We start from the raw sequence: 18440 nt of genomic DNA, 5'->3' as shown, positions 1-18440 counted from the left end.
AGGCGGAAGTGGAGCCACCTGACGCCGCCCGCTTCCCGGCCGCCCCTCAGCCGCGCCTCTGCCCTGCTGCGCCTCGGCCCATGGCCGCCTACCCGTACCGCCCGGGCCCTGGCGCCGGCCCTGCCGGGGGCGCCGCGCTGCCGGACCAGAGCTTCCTGTGGAACGTCTTCCAGAGGTGCGGCCAGCCGGGCGGGCGGGCGCGGGCAGGCCTCCCCTTCCCTCGGTGTCAGCCCCGGGCCTTCCCCGTCCTGCCCCTCCGCCCGCAGTCCGGCCTCACCCTGGCGCCCTGGCCCCTTGGCTGCAGTCCAGCCTCCCTCCTGGAGCCCTGGCCCCCTCGGCCCGCAGTCCGGCCCTCCTCCTGGCACCCTGGCCCCCCGGCCTGCTCCGTCCCGCGAGCTTTGACCTCCTCTCCGCCCCCGGGCACTTCCGGAGCGCAGAGCGGCCGCCCGGAGGCCCGGCCTCCGTCCTTCTACCCCCAGAGCGGGGCCTTTGCTCAGGGACGAGGGTCTCCCGGGGACGCTTATTCAGTTAGGGGAGCAGAAACGCGGGCTCGCCGTGGCTGCCTTAGCCACCAGGCGGGAAGCCAGGCCCTGGCTGTGCGCAGGGGACCGTCACCGCAGTGTCTTCGGTACCCGGTCGTCCTTCCAGCGAATCGGCGCCCCATGCTAGAGTGATTCAAGGTCAGGGAGTGACTTAGTTGTCTAAGAGAACCTTTTCCTGTTTGTGAAAAGGACAAGATCTGGGTGGCATTCAGACAGGCTGTGGGAGAAAGGCTTAAGAGAAACGGAGAAGCAGCTTGGCCTTCAGCAGGGGGACCTCAGACAGTGAAGGAGACAGGCTTGCTTATTCCCCACCCGACTATGGGAGTGAGATAGTCTAGCAGCCAAAGGGAAAAGAGCAGGGAAATTAATTTAGGATTGACAGGAGAGTTAAACCTTGGTTCTGGTCCTGTGTTGCTTTGCCTGCACTTTGAATCACCAGTTTAACTGATCTTAATTTTGTAGGGTTGATAAGGACAGGAGTGGTGTGATATCTGACAACGAGCTTCAGCAAGCACTGTCCAATGGTGAGTGCACCTGGCCGTCTGGACTTGTGAACTGCAGGCCTGACCACCCGTAGTGAACATCTTCTTTCCTGGATTTCTTTTCCAAATCATTAAGATTTAATCCCTGGCTTGTGGTGGAGGGCTTCCAGGTTTGTTTTGTCGAGTGCTTTCCTGGGCGTCCTGTCGGAGCTGCTCTGAGTCCTTGCGGAGCTGGGTGGGGCAGCTGCATGGAGGTCCCAGGGAAAGCCTGAGAGTTGGAGGCTGGGGTGTGAGCTTCAGGAGCACAGGGAGCCTGGCTTTGTACAGCAGATGGTCCTCCGGTTTATTGAAGGCTGTTGAATTTCTCTGGTGACGGCGTCTTGTGACTTGCGGGGAGGGGCACCATGGTCCCACTGACGCCGACGAGGAAGTAACTGGGAATGCCGGTGGCCCTGCAGCTGGGTCTCGGGGCTCAGGCTTTTCAGTGGGTGAGTGCAAGTCATCCAGACGGGGGCAAGAGGGTCCCAGCTCTTTGTGCCAGTTCTGGGGGCACACCTTGGAGTCACCTTTTTGCTGGTCTCAGTGTGATTAATCCATTGACGTGGAGACCTTATTTCAGTAAATACCTGACTGTGTTGCCCTTCTTTTGATTCGTCAGACACCACTGTCTTTTTCTGGTCCTTAGATTTGTGGTGTGTTCCAGAGGGGTGCCATTTAAACCTGAAGAGGGATTGATTTTAAGAGGTAATGACGATGCTGAAAGGCTCACCCTTACCAGCGGGAGCTGGCTGGTGCTGTGGGAGGTGGACGGTGCCTTCCAGGCCTGCGCGTGGACTGGAAGGGAGGTGTGCCCCACTGTGGGTACTCCTCTGCTGCTGTTGGTGAAGGGTTGGTATTAAAATGATCACACAGGTAATACTGTCTCTAGAGGATGTCAGACCTGCCGCCAGTTCAGCTGGTTGTTAAAGCAAATGGCTCTGTCGGAACACAGCGTTGAACCAGGAGCCTGCTGGAGACGGAGTGTGTTTAACCCAGCCACTGAGTGTATATCAGGGCCTGCTCTGGTGACCCTGTGGAGTCACGTTTCTTGATTTGCCCTGAGGGGTTCCTCGGCTTCTGTTAGGGCTGGGTGAGAGCTTACTGGTAGTCACTGAGCCCAGAGGGAGGTAGGGACTCCCTCCCCCCACCTGCCGTGGCTGCCTCTCTCCTCCCTGGGGGTGTGCTGGTTTTTGTGTGGAGCAGCTTGTGATGGTTGTTTTACCTGTTTTGTGTGTATCTTATAAACTGTGATTTTTTTTTTAACCAATCGCATTTTCCTCTTCAAATTAGCTGCTAAAATTTTTAAATTTCTGCCTCACCAGTGCCGCAAGCTGAGAATTTTCAGAGGTGAATTTCACTGATAGTTGGGGACCCCTTGCTTTCTTAGGCTTTTGTCCCCCCATTCTGCATAACCAGAGGTTGCTCTGTTTTGCTGTGCTCGAATATCTTCCTAGATTCAATTAGGCTTTTTCTGCAAGAAGTCTGGTTATGAGTGGGTACCGATCGCTAGTCCTTTCTCAGCCCCAGAACAGAGGTAGGTCGCACACTGGAATCAGGATGTGTGCCTGCATAGCTAGGCACTCCCCCACACCTGGTGCCATCCCACCCGCCTCCTCCCGTTGGCTACCTGAAGGCACAGGCTGGCTGTGGCTCCGCTCCTCCTGCCAGGATGCCCACCATTCCTCCGGGGCTGAGCGGCTCCTGTCTCTGCACTCACGGCCCCTCCCTTTTCTTGGGTGCTGCCTGTCTCCTCCTCTCGCTCTGCTGGGGTCGTCTCTGCAACTGCGTCTGGCTCCTGGGCCTCAGCGTCCTGGAGGAAGTTCGAGCCAGTCTCCTGTTTCCAGTTGTGCTGTGTGTCCCGGCCTCAGTCCCTGAGGATGGACACGAGTCAGTTCTCTTCCTGCTCTTCGAATTCCCAGAGTTGTTAAGATTGGAGTTACTTTGACTTTCAGTTTTCTCCCCGGAATGGACCTCTGTTTTCATATTGCTAAGTTGCTTCAGTGGGGTCTGACTCTTTGTGACCCCGTGGACTGCAGCCCGCCAGGCTCCTCTGTCCGTGGGACTCTCCAGGCAAGAATACGGGAGAGGGTTGCCGTTTCCTTCTCCAGGGGGTCTTCCCAACCTGCGTCTCCTAGGTCTCTTGCATTGGCAGGCAGGTTCTTTACTGTTAGTGCCACCTGGAAAGCCTGTTTTCGTATTAGGACTAGAATATGAAGTTATTTCAGGAAATTAGTTCATTACTGGTGGAAAAACTGAAGGCACAAAATAGCCATGGCTTCTCTCTTTTGTTAGCTGTGTGCCTCTGAAGCACTGTTAAAATCGGTTGAATCCGCCCCTGAAGAAGTCCTCGTGGGCCCTGCACACTGAGTCCTTTCTGTCTTTTTTCCCTGGGGGAACTTTCCCGTGGCTGGTCTCAGGGAAGTGTGGTTAAGAGGTGCGGAGAGACACAGGACTGTCTTGCCATCTGAAATAACACATCACAAACCATCTTCAGTTAGGTACTTTTTAAAAACATTTTTACTTCAAATCATTGGAAATTAAATTTGCTCAAGCCCCTTTATCTGTGCTCCTGTAGGCTTGCAGTAGCGTAACGTCGGTATACTTTGAGAAGGCATTTTTCAAACTGGACTGTATATATTTATGGCTGTGCTGGGTCTCTGTTGCTGCAGAGGATTCTTTGTGGTGGCGGTGAGTGGGGTCGCTGAAGTTGCGGTGCCCCAGCTTTTCGCTGCGGCGCCTCCTGTCGAGGAGCACGGGCTCAGGCGCAGCAGCCGTGGAGCACAACTTCGTTGCTCCGTGCTTTGAGGGGTCTTCCCGGTCAGGGATCGAACCTGTGTCTTCTGCAGTGGCAGGTGGATTCGAGCCACCCGGAAGCCCTAGTTGGACTTTAAACAATAGGTCGTCTGATACATTGTTTCTATCAAAACGGACTTGGGCTCTCCTAGAGGCCTGGCAGTCGCAGCTCTTTGAGGCTGTAGGTGAGGGTGACTGGTGGGTACGGAATTCCTGACCCTGGAGAGGCACCAGGGTCCTGGCACAGTCCACGCGAGCCTGCAGGGTGCGCCCAGCCTGCCTGTGTGGCTCCTGCCTCCCCCAGAAGGGCTGGGCGGCGGCTCTGATGTGGTGAAGAGGAAGGGGACGGCGGTGGTGCTGTGAAAGGCCCAGCTCACCCGCCAGTTCCGTGTGGCTGCTGGATGCAGGACGACCCTACCCATGAACCTCTCGCTGCAATCCAAGTCTGTGCTAACAGGATGCAATTTCTAGAAAGAAAACTCTCTGGAGAGCAAGAAGAATATATTATCACAGAGCAGAGTGGCGTTTTTCTGCTTTAAGAAGGGGTCCAATATAAATTTGTTAAAATCATCTGTACTCCTGAGGGTTACAGGAAAAACACTTGGCGCGCCCGGTGTGAGCCGCCTGCCCCCCGCCCGCCGCCATGCAGCTGTGGCCCTTTCCTGTTCAAATTATGGGTGAAGAGAGTTAGGGATCCTCAGTGCCTTTGGAGATTCTGTGTGTGTTTCTGGTTTTTTTTTTGGTTCTTTCAGATGAGACTGAAGCAAGACCTATAGGAACAGAGACCATGTCTTTCTAAGTGGAAGTCTAACAGGAGATCCTTCTCGGGCCGGCGGCTGGCATTCCTAGCGCGTTGGTTACCGAGGGAAGCGGGTGGGAGTGTTTGACGTTGGGGTTGGCCCTGAAGGCCGCAGGAGGGTCACTCGTGCCGAAGGGCCTCTCTCTGCTCAGTGTGTCCTGGGCACCCAGCAGGCTCTGGTAGGCCTGCTCTCCGTGTCTCAGTGCATTTTCTTACAGCAGGTCGTAGGTCTTCAGGCTGACGCTCTGGTGTGTTTAACAGCCAGCCTTCCTGAAGTATTGAGTGCAGCATCACTAGGGGCTGTCAAGCTTTGCTGTTTAGTCTGAGACCGCAGGACCTGGCACTCAATAGAGTCCGTTCACTGCTGGGTGTTGTCACTAACCCTTGGTTTCGGTGGAGAGTCGGCCCGGTTTGGATGACAGCAAGGGCTAGTTAAGGGACCAGGAGCCTGCCTCTGCCTCCCGAGCTGGCCAGCCTGCGGGTCTCCTGTCTCCGTGCCCGGCTCGGCCTGGGGTGGCCTCTGCTGTCCCCAGCTTCCCGTCCTCCAGCTCTGCCAGCTGGAGCTCCGATCCACCCACACGCCTCTCTGCTCCCACAGGGGCCTGGCCCTAACCTCGCAGAGTGCCTGTGTTTACAGCATCATCAAGTCACTTCTGTTTAAAACTCATTTGCCAACGTGGCCAGGACGCCCTCCTCACAATCCGGATGAGCAGTGGGCGTGGCCTCTTCAGTCTGCGGAATCCCTGCCGTTGCACCCGGGCCCCCGGCAGCCGGCCCCTTAGCACTCTCGGTGTGGGCACAGCCGGCATCAGAGCTGAGGAAGGCAGGAAGGGTCCGGCAGCTGCGTTTGGTCCCTCGGGCTCCTGGCCCAGCGTGGGTTGTGTCCTGTGGAAGCAGCAGCCAGTGTGTGAGCAGCTGGGACGTCAGAGCCTTCTGTGCACAGGCTGCGCCTCCTCTTGGCCCCTCTGTGCATGACTCCTCTGTGGCCTGGTTTTGGTGAGCTGACCTTCCCCAGAACCTTCATTTCCACCTGCCCACCATCCCCCGGACCCCCTAGAAGCCCTCAGAGATGCCTGCCCAGCGCGCAGGGGCCCCAGCCGCAGGCCTGGCAGAAGGGGCGGCTTCACGAGTGTCGGGGCCCCAAGGCGCCGGTGGGGTGACCTCGGGGCTCAAGGCGGCTTCCCTGGCAAAGCCCCGTACGGACTGAGGTTGAGAGGCAGGGGTGGGGTCAAGGTGGGGCTACATGGGATGTTGGGGTGCGTGTGGGCCAACTGGGCATGCTTGGAGCCCGGGGGTGCTGCCCTGCGTGGGGTCGGGAGGGGCCTGTGCCCCCAGAGCTGAAGCGGTCTGTACGTAGGAGGGGAGGTGGGGTGTTACTATACAAGGAGGGATGAGGGGACACGGCACATAAAAAACGATCACCCTGGTTTTGGTCAGCATGCATCGCTGAAAACAGATCCCTGGGCACAGAGGCACCTGGTGAACGTCCCATCATCACAGCTTATGAAGGGCTCTGAATTACCAAATCTGTCAGAGTGAGCAGCTCCCGTGATAACAGCTGTTTGGGGAGACCCCACTGCTGTTCTGAGATGAGTCATGGGATGATGCGTCCTCTTCACAGTTTCAGAGACGATGGTGTGTTGCCAGCCTGTTACCTCAGGGGGAGCACGTAAGCCTGTCTTCACGCTGTGCTTTCCGGAGCGCCCCGGCAGGTTCGCTCACCACGTGTGCAGCCGCTGTGGATGCGAGGGCGACCCTGGTCCTGCAGCGGTGGTGCCCCTGGGGGTGGGGTTTTCTGAAGTGCAGTTGTGACGCTCCCAGCGGGGCTAAGCGCCCTCTTCTCAGCTCACCTGGTGCTGTGGGCCTGGGAAGTTCAGGGAGTGGTAAGATGGCCGTCTCTAGTTATAACGTGAGGAGGGCGAGCGGCCAGGCGCAGGTCTTCATGAGCAGCGGTGAACGTGTGGCTGGACTGGAGTGACTCTCGGGCCGCGTAGACAGGACCCTGGCTGGCCGTCGTCCAGGGGCAGCCTCCCCGCTGAGACCGCGGCTCTCAGGGCTCGACGCTGACGGCTGCTCACTTCTCTGGCTTCTGGGGTTACGGACGGGGGTTCGGAGATGCTGCCTGTCTCACCTCCTGCTGTTTGTTTCAGGCACCTGGACTCCATTTAACCCAGTGACTGTCCGATCGATCATATGTGAGTATGGGCAGCTCTGCCGGGCCTGTGCTTCCGGCTGATTCTCTTCGGGTGTCCCGCCCGCCCCACCGCCCCTGAGCCTCCGCTCAGCGTTCGCTGTGCGCCCCACGCTCATTTCCGCACACGCTTCTGTTCCCCCCGGGTTGTGTGGCTGTGATGGGAAGAAGCAGCTGAGTTCTCACGTGACGACTCACTCAGCTGGAGTGACTTCTGTGCACACCAGGAGCACTTCGGTTTCCTGGAGAGGCAGGTGGCGCACTGCGTTTTGTTAAGAGTGTCTCAGACTGAGATTTCATACACGCGTCTCCATCCATTTTGCATGGGGTTGTATGTAAATGTAGTTACAAGTTCCTATTTGGACCTGGAATGAGGCTGATTTTTTTTTTTTTAATGAAAAGTGGGTCTTGCTTAAAAAAACCCCAAAAGCCATTAGTCTTTTGCTCATTGTAACCGGCCTCCCTGACTAAGCCCTCTAAGGAGCTTCTCCTCGGGGACGCGGATCCTCTGGGGGATGGATGGGCAGCTCCAGGAACCAGACCTGAGCCTGGAGGGTTGGGGTGGGCCCCTTGACCCCTCTACACCCCGAGAGCGGGTGTGCCCAGCTTTTGAGGAACATCCTTCGGTGTAAATCGCTCTTACTGTGGATCTCTCAGGGTGTTTGGCTTGCACGTCCCTCTCCACAGCCCCTCACGCCCACCTGGCTGATTGAGGGCTGGTGTCACCACAGCCCCTGGGGACCTGCTGGCGGAGCTCCGGGCTGGTCCTGGAGGAGCCCAGCCTGCAGATCTGCGGGTGTGCCTCTGCCCTGGTTCCTGCTGAGCCATGCCCTTTCGCTTCAGCCATGTTTGACAGAGAGAACAAGGCCGGCGTGAACTTCAGTGAGTTCACTGGCGTCTGGAAGTACATCACGGACTGGCAGAACGTCTTCCGTACCTACGACAGGGACAACTCGGGCATGATCGACAAGAACGAGCTCAAGCAAGCCCTCTCAGGTTTCGGTAAAACGCTTGTCTTGACTGCGTAGCTCTTTCATTTTGGAGCCATATGGTGTATCTTGTTGCTTTGCTCAGCTTGATGATTTGAAAGTCACCTATGTGAAGTTTTTGTTTACATTGCAGTTTTACATTTTTGATGTTTCTTTATCATACAGGTTTATATTTGACTTGGGGGCTTTTATGCGGTTTTCCATCCAAAATGAGATAAGGGCTATGCAGTAGTTTTCTTTTGTGAAGTGATGTCGCAGGCATACTGAGAATGTGGCTTTCAAAAAGTTAAAGTGAACGAGTCAAGATAAAACAGCTTACATATATAAAGCAGCTTCCGTTCCCTGACATGAGCATACACGGACCAATGATAAAATGCCCACAGAAGACGAGCCCGTGGGTTGCATGGCGTGCAGGCGTGAGCACGGAAGCCCGCATTCTCAGGTGTGTGCAGCCTGCCTGCTTGCCGTGCCGCGAGCAGTGTCCCCGTGGTGCCTTCCAGAGCGGTCAGCAGGCCTGGTCCCGGGGCCCACCTGGGCCCGCGGGGAGCTCGGGGCTGGTGAGGAGGGCGCAGGCATCGCACCAGGATCCTGGTCTGACGGCGTGAATCCCCCAGCCCTGTTTTGGCGGGGCCCTTCTGTCAGAGTCCATTGCACTTTATTCTGGCTGTTTCTGGTTTTAATAACGAAATACACTTTGGTCCTTGCGGTTATTGCTGTGCTTCTTCCCCACCCCTCTTCCTCTGCGTTTGTCATTTACGGCTGTCTTTTCCTGTTTGTCTCTTGCTTTAGAGGCTGTGGGACCCCCCAGAATTTTGTATCGCCACCAGGTGCAGGTCAGGATTTGGGCAGGATGTTGGCCCCGGGTTCTCTGGATTGGAACTTGGAATGCGGCTGACCTTGCTGTGCCCGCAGGTGGGGGAGCTGAGCCTTAGGGGCGTCCCTCACAGAGCAGTCCTGGGCAGGAGGAAGCTGGAGGCCTGGCTGACTGGAACCTGGACCCTCTGGATTAGTTTCCAGGATGATGATCTCAGCACCGACCGCAGTGTTTCTAACCTTGTCAGGCCTGGAGCCCGCTTTTGCTCAGGGCCAGCAACCGTCACGCCCTGGGCTCGGTTTGGAAACGCTGAGGTTGACCAGCCGGTCCCTGGCTCTCGGGCCTGCGAGTCCCCGTCAGATCCGGGAGGTCAGACGCTGACAGGCTCACGGTGCGGGGCAGGGCCGAGAGCCTCCCTGACCTTCAGCTTCTCCTGGAGAAAAGACATACCCTCCTGCAGCGTTTCTTCGGCTGTGCCGCGGGGTTCCCTCCTGCCCTTGGTCCTCCGCTTCTCAGACTCCTTTGGCCCCTCTTCTCCCACCCAGGGTGGCCGTCAGCCTCTTGCCGGTTCCCTGTTGGAGACTGGTAAAGAATTTGCCCTGGGAGTGGAATCTCCTCTTTGGTTTCTAAGAACAAGTGTCTGTCAGTCAAGCTGGAGCTGCATTGCAGCTCAGCAGACGCATGAGGGGGTCAGGGTGGCTGAAGCCCTAAGTGCCCTCTGACCTCTCACCCCCCTACATGGAGTCTCAGGCCGACCCTGGCAGGGCTGCGTGACCCTGAACGGCTCACCTGCTGGATTTGAGGGCCCCTCTGTTCGTCTTTTAGGCTTTATTCCCATTATGTGCCCCGTAACGGAAGGGAGAGCCTCTTGACAAAGGTGAAAGAGGAGAATGAGAGAGCCGACTTAAAGCTCGACATTCAAGAGCAAAGGTCGTGGCATCCAGTCCCGTCACTTCACGGCAAATAGATGGGGACTGTAGAAACGGGGGCAGACTATTTCCTTGGGCTCCAAAATCACTCTAGATGATGACTGCCACCATGAAATTAAAAGCCACTTGAGCAACCTAGAGAGTGTATTTAAAAGCAGAGACATCACTTTACCAACAGAGGTCCGTCTAGTTAAAGCTCTGGTTTTTCCAGTAGTCATGCGTGGATGTGAGAGTTGGACCATAAAGAAAGCTGAGTTCCCAGGAATTGGTGCTTTTGAACTGTGGTGTTGGAGAAGACTCTTGAGAGTCCCTTGGACTGCAAGGAGATCCAACCAGTCCATTCTAAAGGAGATCAGTCCTGAGTCTTCATTGTAAGGACTGATGTTGAAGGTGAAGCTCCAGTACTTTAGCCACCTGATACAAAGAGCTGACTCATTGGAAAAGACCCTGATGCTGGGAAAGATTGAAGGCTGGAGGAGAAGGGGACGACAGAGAATGAGATGGTTGGATGGCATCACCGACTCAATGGACATGAGTTTGAGCAAACTCTGGGAGTTGGTGATGGACAGGGAGGCCTGGTGTGCTGTAGTCCACGGGGTCGTAAAGAGTCGGACACGACCGAGTGGCTGAACGGCATGTTTTGCGTGCCAGATACAGAGACCGGAAAGTAAGAAAGTGTGTAAGGCAAGGCCACACACGCCACTCGTCGGGGACAGACAGTCCTGCCGTCCCTAACAAAGGCAGGCTCCCCACCACAAGCGCTCCTGCCCCAGCCCTGCACCCAGCCCCTGGCAGCCTGAAGCCAGCGTGGTTTGAGGGGACGTCGCACAGGGGCAGTGAGCCTCCGCTCACTCATCGCCGTCGTCGGCTGCTTTCCGTCTTGTGCTGCGCCTGCTCTGCCCCTTTTGATGCAGCAGAGTCCAAGCCCTGCCACCCACACGCCCACTGTGCGTTCTGGAGCCCGCGCCATCAGCTGTCAGCCACCCTGCCCAGGTCAACGGCGTCTTTACAGTCAGGTTGACCAAGTTTCGGCCCTGACGGGGCCACGGCAGCCCCCACCCCTGTCTGTGCCGTTGGCCCCGTCTGTCCTCTGCTGTAGTCTCTGACTGGCATCTGCTCTTCTTCCTAGCACCGCGAGTGGGCCCTGGGTGGCCAGTGGAGGCAGCAGGCCGCCTCGCTAGCTCTTGGGGAAGAAGGGCTTGTTCCCTCCGCTGGAAGTACAGCCTTGGGGGAAGGGCCGTTCTAGGCGGACGTGCGTGACACACAGTGAGCCGGCCAGCAGGGTTTCCGCCTGCCTCGCTGGCCTAGAACAGGCTGCCGAGGCGGGCCCACGTCTGGGACCTGGGGGCGGAGCGGGCCGAGCGGCGCGTCGGGCCAGTGGCGCCGTCTGGTCCCTCGAGCCCCGGTCTCCGTGATGCTGTGCCGCTGTTGCCACCGTGCCGTCCTTCCCCGGCCTGGCCTCTGTCCGGCCACAGGCTGTGCCAGGTGTAGGAGGGTCCTGTCTGCTGCTCAGCTGCAGGGCGGGGGCCTGGATTAGTTCGTGGGGTGTGAGGAGCTCGCTGACCACTCTGGAAGGTACTGTGACATGTGTGCACGCTTGACTGTTTCAGTAGAGTGATGAAGCGCTTATAGAGGGAATTAACCGAGACACTCACTCAGGTAATAGGTGCACATAGCCTTGCAAAGATTCCAGCGAGACTGAAAAGTGGTAAAAATATTCTGCACCTGGATGTCGTCTCCTGAATAAGTAAGGAAGCCACGGTCACACAGGTGATGAGACTGGGGGCAGCGAGGGCAGGGCTGAGAGAGCAAGGGCATCCCTGCTGCCCTGCTGGAGGCCGGGCTGCTGGGGCATTGGAGGGGGGTCAAGGCACCTGGATGGCCCTTCCAGAGCTCCGTCAGAGTGCAGCTGCTGCACCCTCGAAGCCTTGATGTCTTGATGCCAGTGAGTGGCTGATGCAGGGGAGGGGCCATCAGTTAACTTCCTGTCCTTAAGTTTACACTTTGTCTCCTTGGGAGCCTTAGTGACCTTTTATTTTGCAAAGCATTCTTTAGCAGGGAATAATCCAGGACAGCTGAGTTAGTCACAACTTCACCGCTAGCTTGTTAAGAATGAAGTAAAGTTTACCAATAAGGGCTTTTGAGAAGGCTGATATTCCAGAAGCCCTGCAGGGCGCCTGTACCACTGGAGTTGGTATGAATGAGTGACTCTGTGGTCCCTCCAGGAGGGTGCCTCTGTGGGGCCGAGGGCACAGTACAGAGACTCTGCTTAGCTCTCGGTGTCTTGCCGTGTGCTTGCCCCTAGGCCTGCCTGGGGGGCCCACGTTGTGTTCCTGGGGGTTGGGTGGGGGAGACTGGGTTCCAGGGTGGGCATGGGGTTGATTGTGCCCGCCCCCCTGCAGGGTACCGGCTCTCTGATCAATTTCACGACATCCTCATTCGGAAGTTCGACCGACAAGGCCGGGGGCAGATCGCCTTCGACGACTTCATCCAGGGCTGCATCGTGCTGCAGGTACCGCCATCGGAAGGCCCGGGGGGGTGGGTGGTGGGCGCCCGAGGCCCTGCGCTTGGACAGTTGAAGCGAGTCAGACACATAAGATTGGCTCTAGAAGCTACAGAAGTGAGTGTGCTTTTTGGAGAAGTAACTAGTTCACCTGATAAAAGGAGGTGTAGACAGCGTGTCCCTCCTCCCCTGGAAACCCTGAGAGCCGTCCATTTGGAAGGGATCCAGCGGGAGGTTCACATGAAGACCTGGTGGTTTGTGTTGTGTTTCTTCCTGAGGATTGGAGAAGGTTCTGTCGTGAGGCTTGCTCTGTGCCCTTCACGGGAGGCTCCCTCCCCAGCGAGACTCAGGAGCAGTGCCTGGCGGGCTGCTGATTGCAGTGCCCGCTGCATCGCAGGCCCCTCTGAGCTGGCTCCTCCTGCGGTCCCTCGGCTTCACCCAGGAGGAACCAGGCGCAGGCATGCCCTCCGAGGGTGGAGGCAGCCACACTTGACCTGCCTGGCTGTTCCCACACAGGCCCTGCTCCTGTCTCCAGGTGGGAGGCCAAGTTCCTTAGATTTCAGCTTTAGAAAATGAGGTGAATTGGTGTAAACCTTTTCTTTATTGTGAAAAATCTTTAGAAGACAACCCCTGTGCCCATTAGAGTCAGCCGTTAGCAACTCACAGCCAAGTCCATCTAATACTCCACTCGCTCGTCATTCTGACACAGTTCCATTTATGGGAAGCAAATGTGTTTTCCAGAAGTATTTCAGCAGAACCCGGCCCTGAAAGACACCCTTGCCATTTACATCCGAACCATTTTGTTGTCAAATTTTGTTTTTTCTGCAGAAAAGATTCTAAAATAAGGCATAGAAATAATATAGAAATGGAGAAGGCAGTGGCAACTCACTGCAGTACTCTTGCCTGGAAAATCCCAAGGGCAGAAGAGCCTGGTAGGCTGCAGTCCATGGGGTCTCGAAGAGTCAGACACGACTAAGTGACTTCACTTTCCCTTTTCACTTTTATACATTGGAAAAGGAAATGGCAACCCACTCCAGTGTTCTTGCCTAGAGAATCCCAGGGACAGCGGAGCCTGTGGGCTGCCGTCTGTGGGGTCGCACAGGGTCAGACACGACTGAAGCGACTTGGCAGCAGCAGCAGAATCTGCAGAGAGGTGTGCAGGGCACGAGGTTGTCAGTGTAGCTGGTAACTTGGGGCCCATTCTCAGGGCTCTCCTTGTCGCAGTGATAGTTGGATGACTGAGGTTTCTCTCCCTGACCTGCTGTCCTGATTCCCTTCCTGGGGAATCTGGGCCCGCCAGGCCCTGTGCTTCAGTGACTCATTGGAGTGCCAGGTGTCTCCCTCTCAGGGTCCGGTGAGGTGAGATTACAGGGCGTCCCTGGTGGCCCAGACAGTGAAGAATCCGCCTGCAACGCTGGAGACCCAGGTTCGATCCCTGGGTTGGGAAGATCCCCTGGAGGAAGGCATGGCAACCCATGCCTAGAGAATCCTGTGGGCAGAGGAGCCTGGCAGGCTGCAGTCCATGGGTCACAAGGGGTCAGACACGACTGAGCGACTAACACTTTCCACTGTCATGCTGTCAGAAGACGTTAGGGTTAGAGGTGATGAGGGGATTTCACCAGGATCTGTGGGGTTGGGGTTTTTATTTGAGGTTATGTCCCCTAAGTAACCAGCTGGTCCTTATGTCTGCATAAGCAAAGGTCACCCTGTGTCCCTTTCAGCCTCTGGAGTAACAGGATCTGAGTCCCCGCTGCCTGTAGAATGAGCACAGACCGTGGGCCGCCCGTGGCCTGCCGCTGTCTGGGCCTGGTGTCCCTGCCCCCACCCCTGGAGAAGGAACCCGAACTGTGCACAGACACAGGGGTCAGAAAGGAAAGGCTCAGCTGCAGGCCACCTGCAGAAAGTCTTCAGAAGCCCTCAGAGGTTGTCTTCCATCTGCCTCTTTCGAGAAAGAAAAGGCCTTATTGAAAGTTGGTTTTATGAAGCAATGTGAAAAGTGGCAGAAATCTTCAAGCGCAAAGAAAGGGAAACTGCGCCGTGCCCTCCCAGCAGAGGGGACTGCTGCTGCGGTGTCTGGGCTCTGTGTTGCGCCAGGGTTGGCCACTCAGGAAGCTCCAGCTCACCCCCGCGTGGACCGTCTCCTGTGTCAGCCTGTTGATTGTTGGCCATCAACCTGCCCAGCTCGGGGCAGAGAGGGCTGGAACTGGAGCCGGGAGTGGGAGGCTCGGCTCACGGGCCGGGCTGCAGCCTTGCTTGGCCCTGGGGCAGGTGGACAGGTGGCCGCCAGGGTCTCAATGAGCCTGGGCACTGTCCTCTCCAGTCTGGGCTCTTCCGAACCCGTGGTGGTTTCCAGATTCTGTCCTTCAGCACAGCACTGACCTAACTGCCCCAGTCTCTGCTGTCCGGTGGCTGGACTTGTGAACAAACGGGGAGCCCTGGGGGCTGGTCAGCCAGGAGGGGATGGGGAGGGTGGGCATCAAGACGAGGGCCTGGGGTGGCACAGGAGACCCCACCCTTCTGGGGCATCAAGGTGAGGGTCTGGGCTGGCACAGGAGACCCTGCCCTTCTGGGGCATCAAGACGAGGGCCTGGGCTGGCACAGGAGACCCTGCCCTTCTGGCTCTGCAGCCAGGCTCCCCCCCGGGGGTGCCCAGTGGGGGCTGGTTTCCCTTTGTCCTGAGCAGCCTGTCGACAGAACAGAGGTGAGCCTTCAAGGAGGGCCCCAGGAGAATGGTCTTGTGGTGGCAAAGGAGGCCCCAGGCATATCACCCGCTGTGGTGAAACCTTGTTCTGGGGCCAGAGGCCCTGCCAGGACCCAGGGCTGTGGCCCACACACTGGGCACCCCCTCGTCGTCCACTGTCCTGCCTGACGCCCCATCTCCTGAGCAGACCGGCCTGCCCTGCAGGCAGTCAGGGACACCTGCCCTGCGTCCCTGCGCTGGGGGTGTGGGGTGTGGAGACGGACTCTTCTGAAGTTGGGCTCCTGAATGTCTATTCACCAGTACGTTGTGTTCCTTCTGTCGGGAAGTGTCAAGTCTAAATACCTGCCGTTTTTCCTCAGAGGTTGACAGATATATTCAGACGCTACGATACAGACCAGGACGGCTGGATCCAAGTGTCATATGAACAGTATCTGTCCATGGTCTTCAGCATCGTATGACCCTGCCTTTCTGCAGACACCAGCATGACTTACGGGAAAAAAGACTGAAAATGCCAAATCTCCTACCTTTAATGAAACAAGCACCAGTGCAGTTAGACACTGCTCTTTCTTTAGACTTTGTATAACTACTATTTGGGGACCCAACTGTATATATGTGGATAAGCTGGTTAACGTTTCCCAGTTGTAACAATAGTTATATCTTTCCTCAGATACAGACGTTTGATATGAGGCTGTTTAATTGTGCCATGAGGTAACATGTAATAATGTTTCAGGTATTCTGCTTGCAAAAAACTTATCATGTGCTTTTTCAGACAGCTCTAGTTCTGGAGTGAAATGCTTCGTTAGCCAATAGGAACTTCAAATAATAGGGAACTTGCACAGAAGGCCACTCACGTGCCTTACTTTTTAAAGGGGGTTTACTGTGTTCACTTGAACGTGCAGCATAAGCAATAAAGCACACATATCCTTGTGCCTGTCGTCTCAGATGTGCTCACCTGGAGCCCCAAGGGGTTCGGCAACCTGGGCTGTCCCCTGGCCCTGGTCATGGGAATCCCAAGATTTGTCCACCCTCTGTGACAGGAGTCGGTTTACATTTGGTAAACTTCTTTGGAAATACAGATCCAAATTTGATTTGGAAAGGAGTGGTTTTTCTTTCACTTACTAATGATGCACCTCTGCCCTCTGATGGGCTTGATCAGAGCTTGTCACGCGTGAAGGTGTGCAGGGAGTGCGCCAGCCCCCCGCTGTGTGCTTGGTGCCCAGAAGGCCCAGGCTCCCTGCGCTTCCCCCAGACGCGCCTCGGGCTCCTTCTGTGCCCGCCCCCTTTAAACGCACCTCCCTAAACCAGGACTCGGGGTGGGCCTCTGGGCGGGTGTCAGCGACCCATAAATGGATCTGGGGTGCCAGAAACGGGGGGTCCATTTTGGGGACCTGTGCTGGTGGGAGATCGGAGCCTTGGGGAGCTGTGGGTTTTATCTGCAGTGTGATTACGAGGAATGTCATCGAGCACAGTACCTGGGGTTGAGATAATCTATGGGGCTCCAACTGGCCTTGTGAGCTCATGGACAAAGGTCCACGGGGTTCTCTGAGGATTCCACACCTTTACCCTTCGTGGATCTCTGCACTTCAAAACACTTCTGAGGACCCCGCCCACAATCACAAGTTGTCCTCCAGAGGTCGGTTCTCAAATTCCTGACCCAAGGGACATCTAGGTGTGCAGCTGGGCTCATCTTGTACCTGGTGCCCACTGCCCCAGCCAAAACCGCCCCTCGTCTACCTCCCTGTCTCCCAGGAGATGGAGGTGGAGACAGTGGGGCCCACTTCCCCTCTGGAGGTTGCACACTAGACAGGTGTAGACAGTAGGCCCACTTCCCCTGGAGGTTCCCCAGTAGCGGAGATGTAGACAGTGGGCCCACTTCTAGAGACCCCAGTAGACGGAGGTGTAGACAGTGGGCCCACTTCTAGAGACTCCCCAGTAGACGGAGGTGTAGACAGTGGGCCCACTTCCCCTAGAGGTTCCCCAGTAGACCCCAGTGGGCCCCTCCTCCCCTGGAGGTTCCGCAGTGGATGGAGGTGGAGATAGTGGGGCCCACTTCCCCTCTGGAGGTTCCCCAGTAGACAGAGGTGTACACAGCGGGCCCACTTCTAGAGACTCCCCAGTAGATGGAAGTGTAGACAGTGGGCCCACTTCCCCTAGAGGCTCCCCAGTAGACGGAGGTGTAGACAGTGGGCCCCTCCCCTGGAGGTTCCGCAGTGGATGGAGGTGTAGACAGTTGGCCCCTCCTACCCTAGAGTTTCCCCAATAGACGGAGGTGTAGACAGTGAAACCCACTTCCCCTGGAGGTTCCCGAGTAGATGGCGGTGTAGACAGTGGGCCCACTTCCCCTGGGAGATTCCCTGTAGATGGAGGTGGAGACAGTGGGGCCCACTTCCCCTGGAGGTTCCAGAGTAGATGGAGTGTAGACAGTGGGCCCCTCCTCCCCTGGAGGTTCCCCAGTAGACGGAAGTGTAGGCAGTGGGTCCACTTCCCCTGAAGGTTCCCCTGTAGATGGAGGTGGAGACTGGGGCCCTCTTCCCCTGGAGCTTTTCCAGTAGATGGAGGTGGAGACAGTGGGGCCCACTTCCCCTGAGGGTCCCCAGGTGTGGATAGTTGGTCCCCAGTGGATGGAAGTGTGGACAGCACGGTCCCTCTGCCCTGGGAGGCGCCATGCTTGCTTACCCCGTGAGCTCTGGCCAGCACAGACCGCACGCTCAGAGCGAGGGCAGGCACCCCGCATTCACACTTGGGGCCCCTGTGGCGTGGGCCCCTCACAATCTCATGTTGGCCTGTCTGTCCTCCCCACCCCCACCCCTGCAGGACCTTAGGCCCTGGATTCCCCCCTGGACCCCAGGATCCGGGATCTCTGAAGCTGGTCTGGGGTGACAGCAATTCCCAGCTTCACTGAGGAACCTGCCCAGTGCACAGCCTGACTTTAATTTCTGGAGATCCCTGGGGCCTGTGCCCAGACAGAGTGGACATTGAGTTGCTTGCTCTCAGTGCAGGTCGGCCGTAGGCAGGAACCTGTGCTCGTGTGACTGGGGATGTCCCCTGATTCAGGGACGTGAACTGCAAAGAGGTCTGATGTGACACAGATGTGCTCGGGTGGCGCCGTACACAGCTGGTGCAGGCACACACATGGGTGGTGGAGACACACGGGTGGGCGGGAGGGGCACACACGGGCAGTCCAGGCGCACGGGTGCGGTGGGCTGGCATACACTCTGCACGGACCCTCTCAGCGGACTCGGGTTTGTACCAGTGCACATACATGTGGGGGTGTGTGTGGGCTGGGAGTGCGGCTGCCGCGGGAGAGGCAGGTGGGTTAAGGGCTGGGGGTCCCCAAGCCCTGCCCAGGCATTCACACAGGAAGATGGGGACCCCTTCCCTCCAGGGCCACACCCGAAAGGTCTCAGCACCAGTTGGCCACACGGGGGCGGTGCTGTGCCGCCTGGAAGGCCGCCTGACCCTGGGTCTCACCCAGACCCGAGCCCTGACCGAAGGCGTGGAATTTCCAGAAGCAGCGGAGAAACCCAAGGGATCGGGTCACCGGTTGTGAGGATGGAAACAGCTCTGGGGCTTTTCCTTTGTCAGGATTGTCCACACTCAGGCCAGCCTGGAGCCCTTGAGAGTCGGTTCGGGGATGGGGCAGAGGAAGGGCTACCGG

At 57.2% G+C, this 18440-nt stretch overlaps 1 protein-coding gene across 2 annotated transcripts; it reads left to right on the top strand.

Moving 5' to 3' along the window:
• On the top strand, positions 1-15711 carry PDCD6 (programmed cell death 6). Of its 2 annotated transcripts, none has more exons than XM_018065654.1 (6): positions 1-175; positions 1005-1066; positions 6806-6850; positions 7690-7848; positions 11981-12090; positions 15142-15711. In XM_018065654.1, the coding sequence occupies exons 1-6, from the start codon at positions 81-83 to the stop codon at positions 15238-15240; spliced, it is 570 nt and encodes a 189-aa protein (XP_017921143.1). In that variant the 5' UTR covers positions 1-80; the 3' UTR covers positions 15241-15711. The 2 variants fall into 2 exon arrangements, with proteins under 2 accessions (XP_017921143.1, XP_017921144.1); XM_018065655.1 differs by having other exon boundaries at positions 2-175; positions 7690-7842.

Source organism: Capra hircus, chromosome 20 (genome assembly GCF_001704415.2).
Source record: "Capra hircus breed San Clemente chromosome 20, ASM170441v1, whole genome shotgun sequence".
Classification (NCBI taxonomy): domain Eukaryota; kingdom Metazoa; phylum Chordata; class Mammalia; order Artiodactyla; family Bovidae; genus Capra; species Capra hircus.
This window is presented reverse-complemented; position numbering and strand designations above follow the sequence as displayed.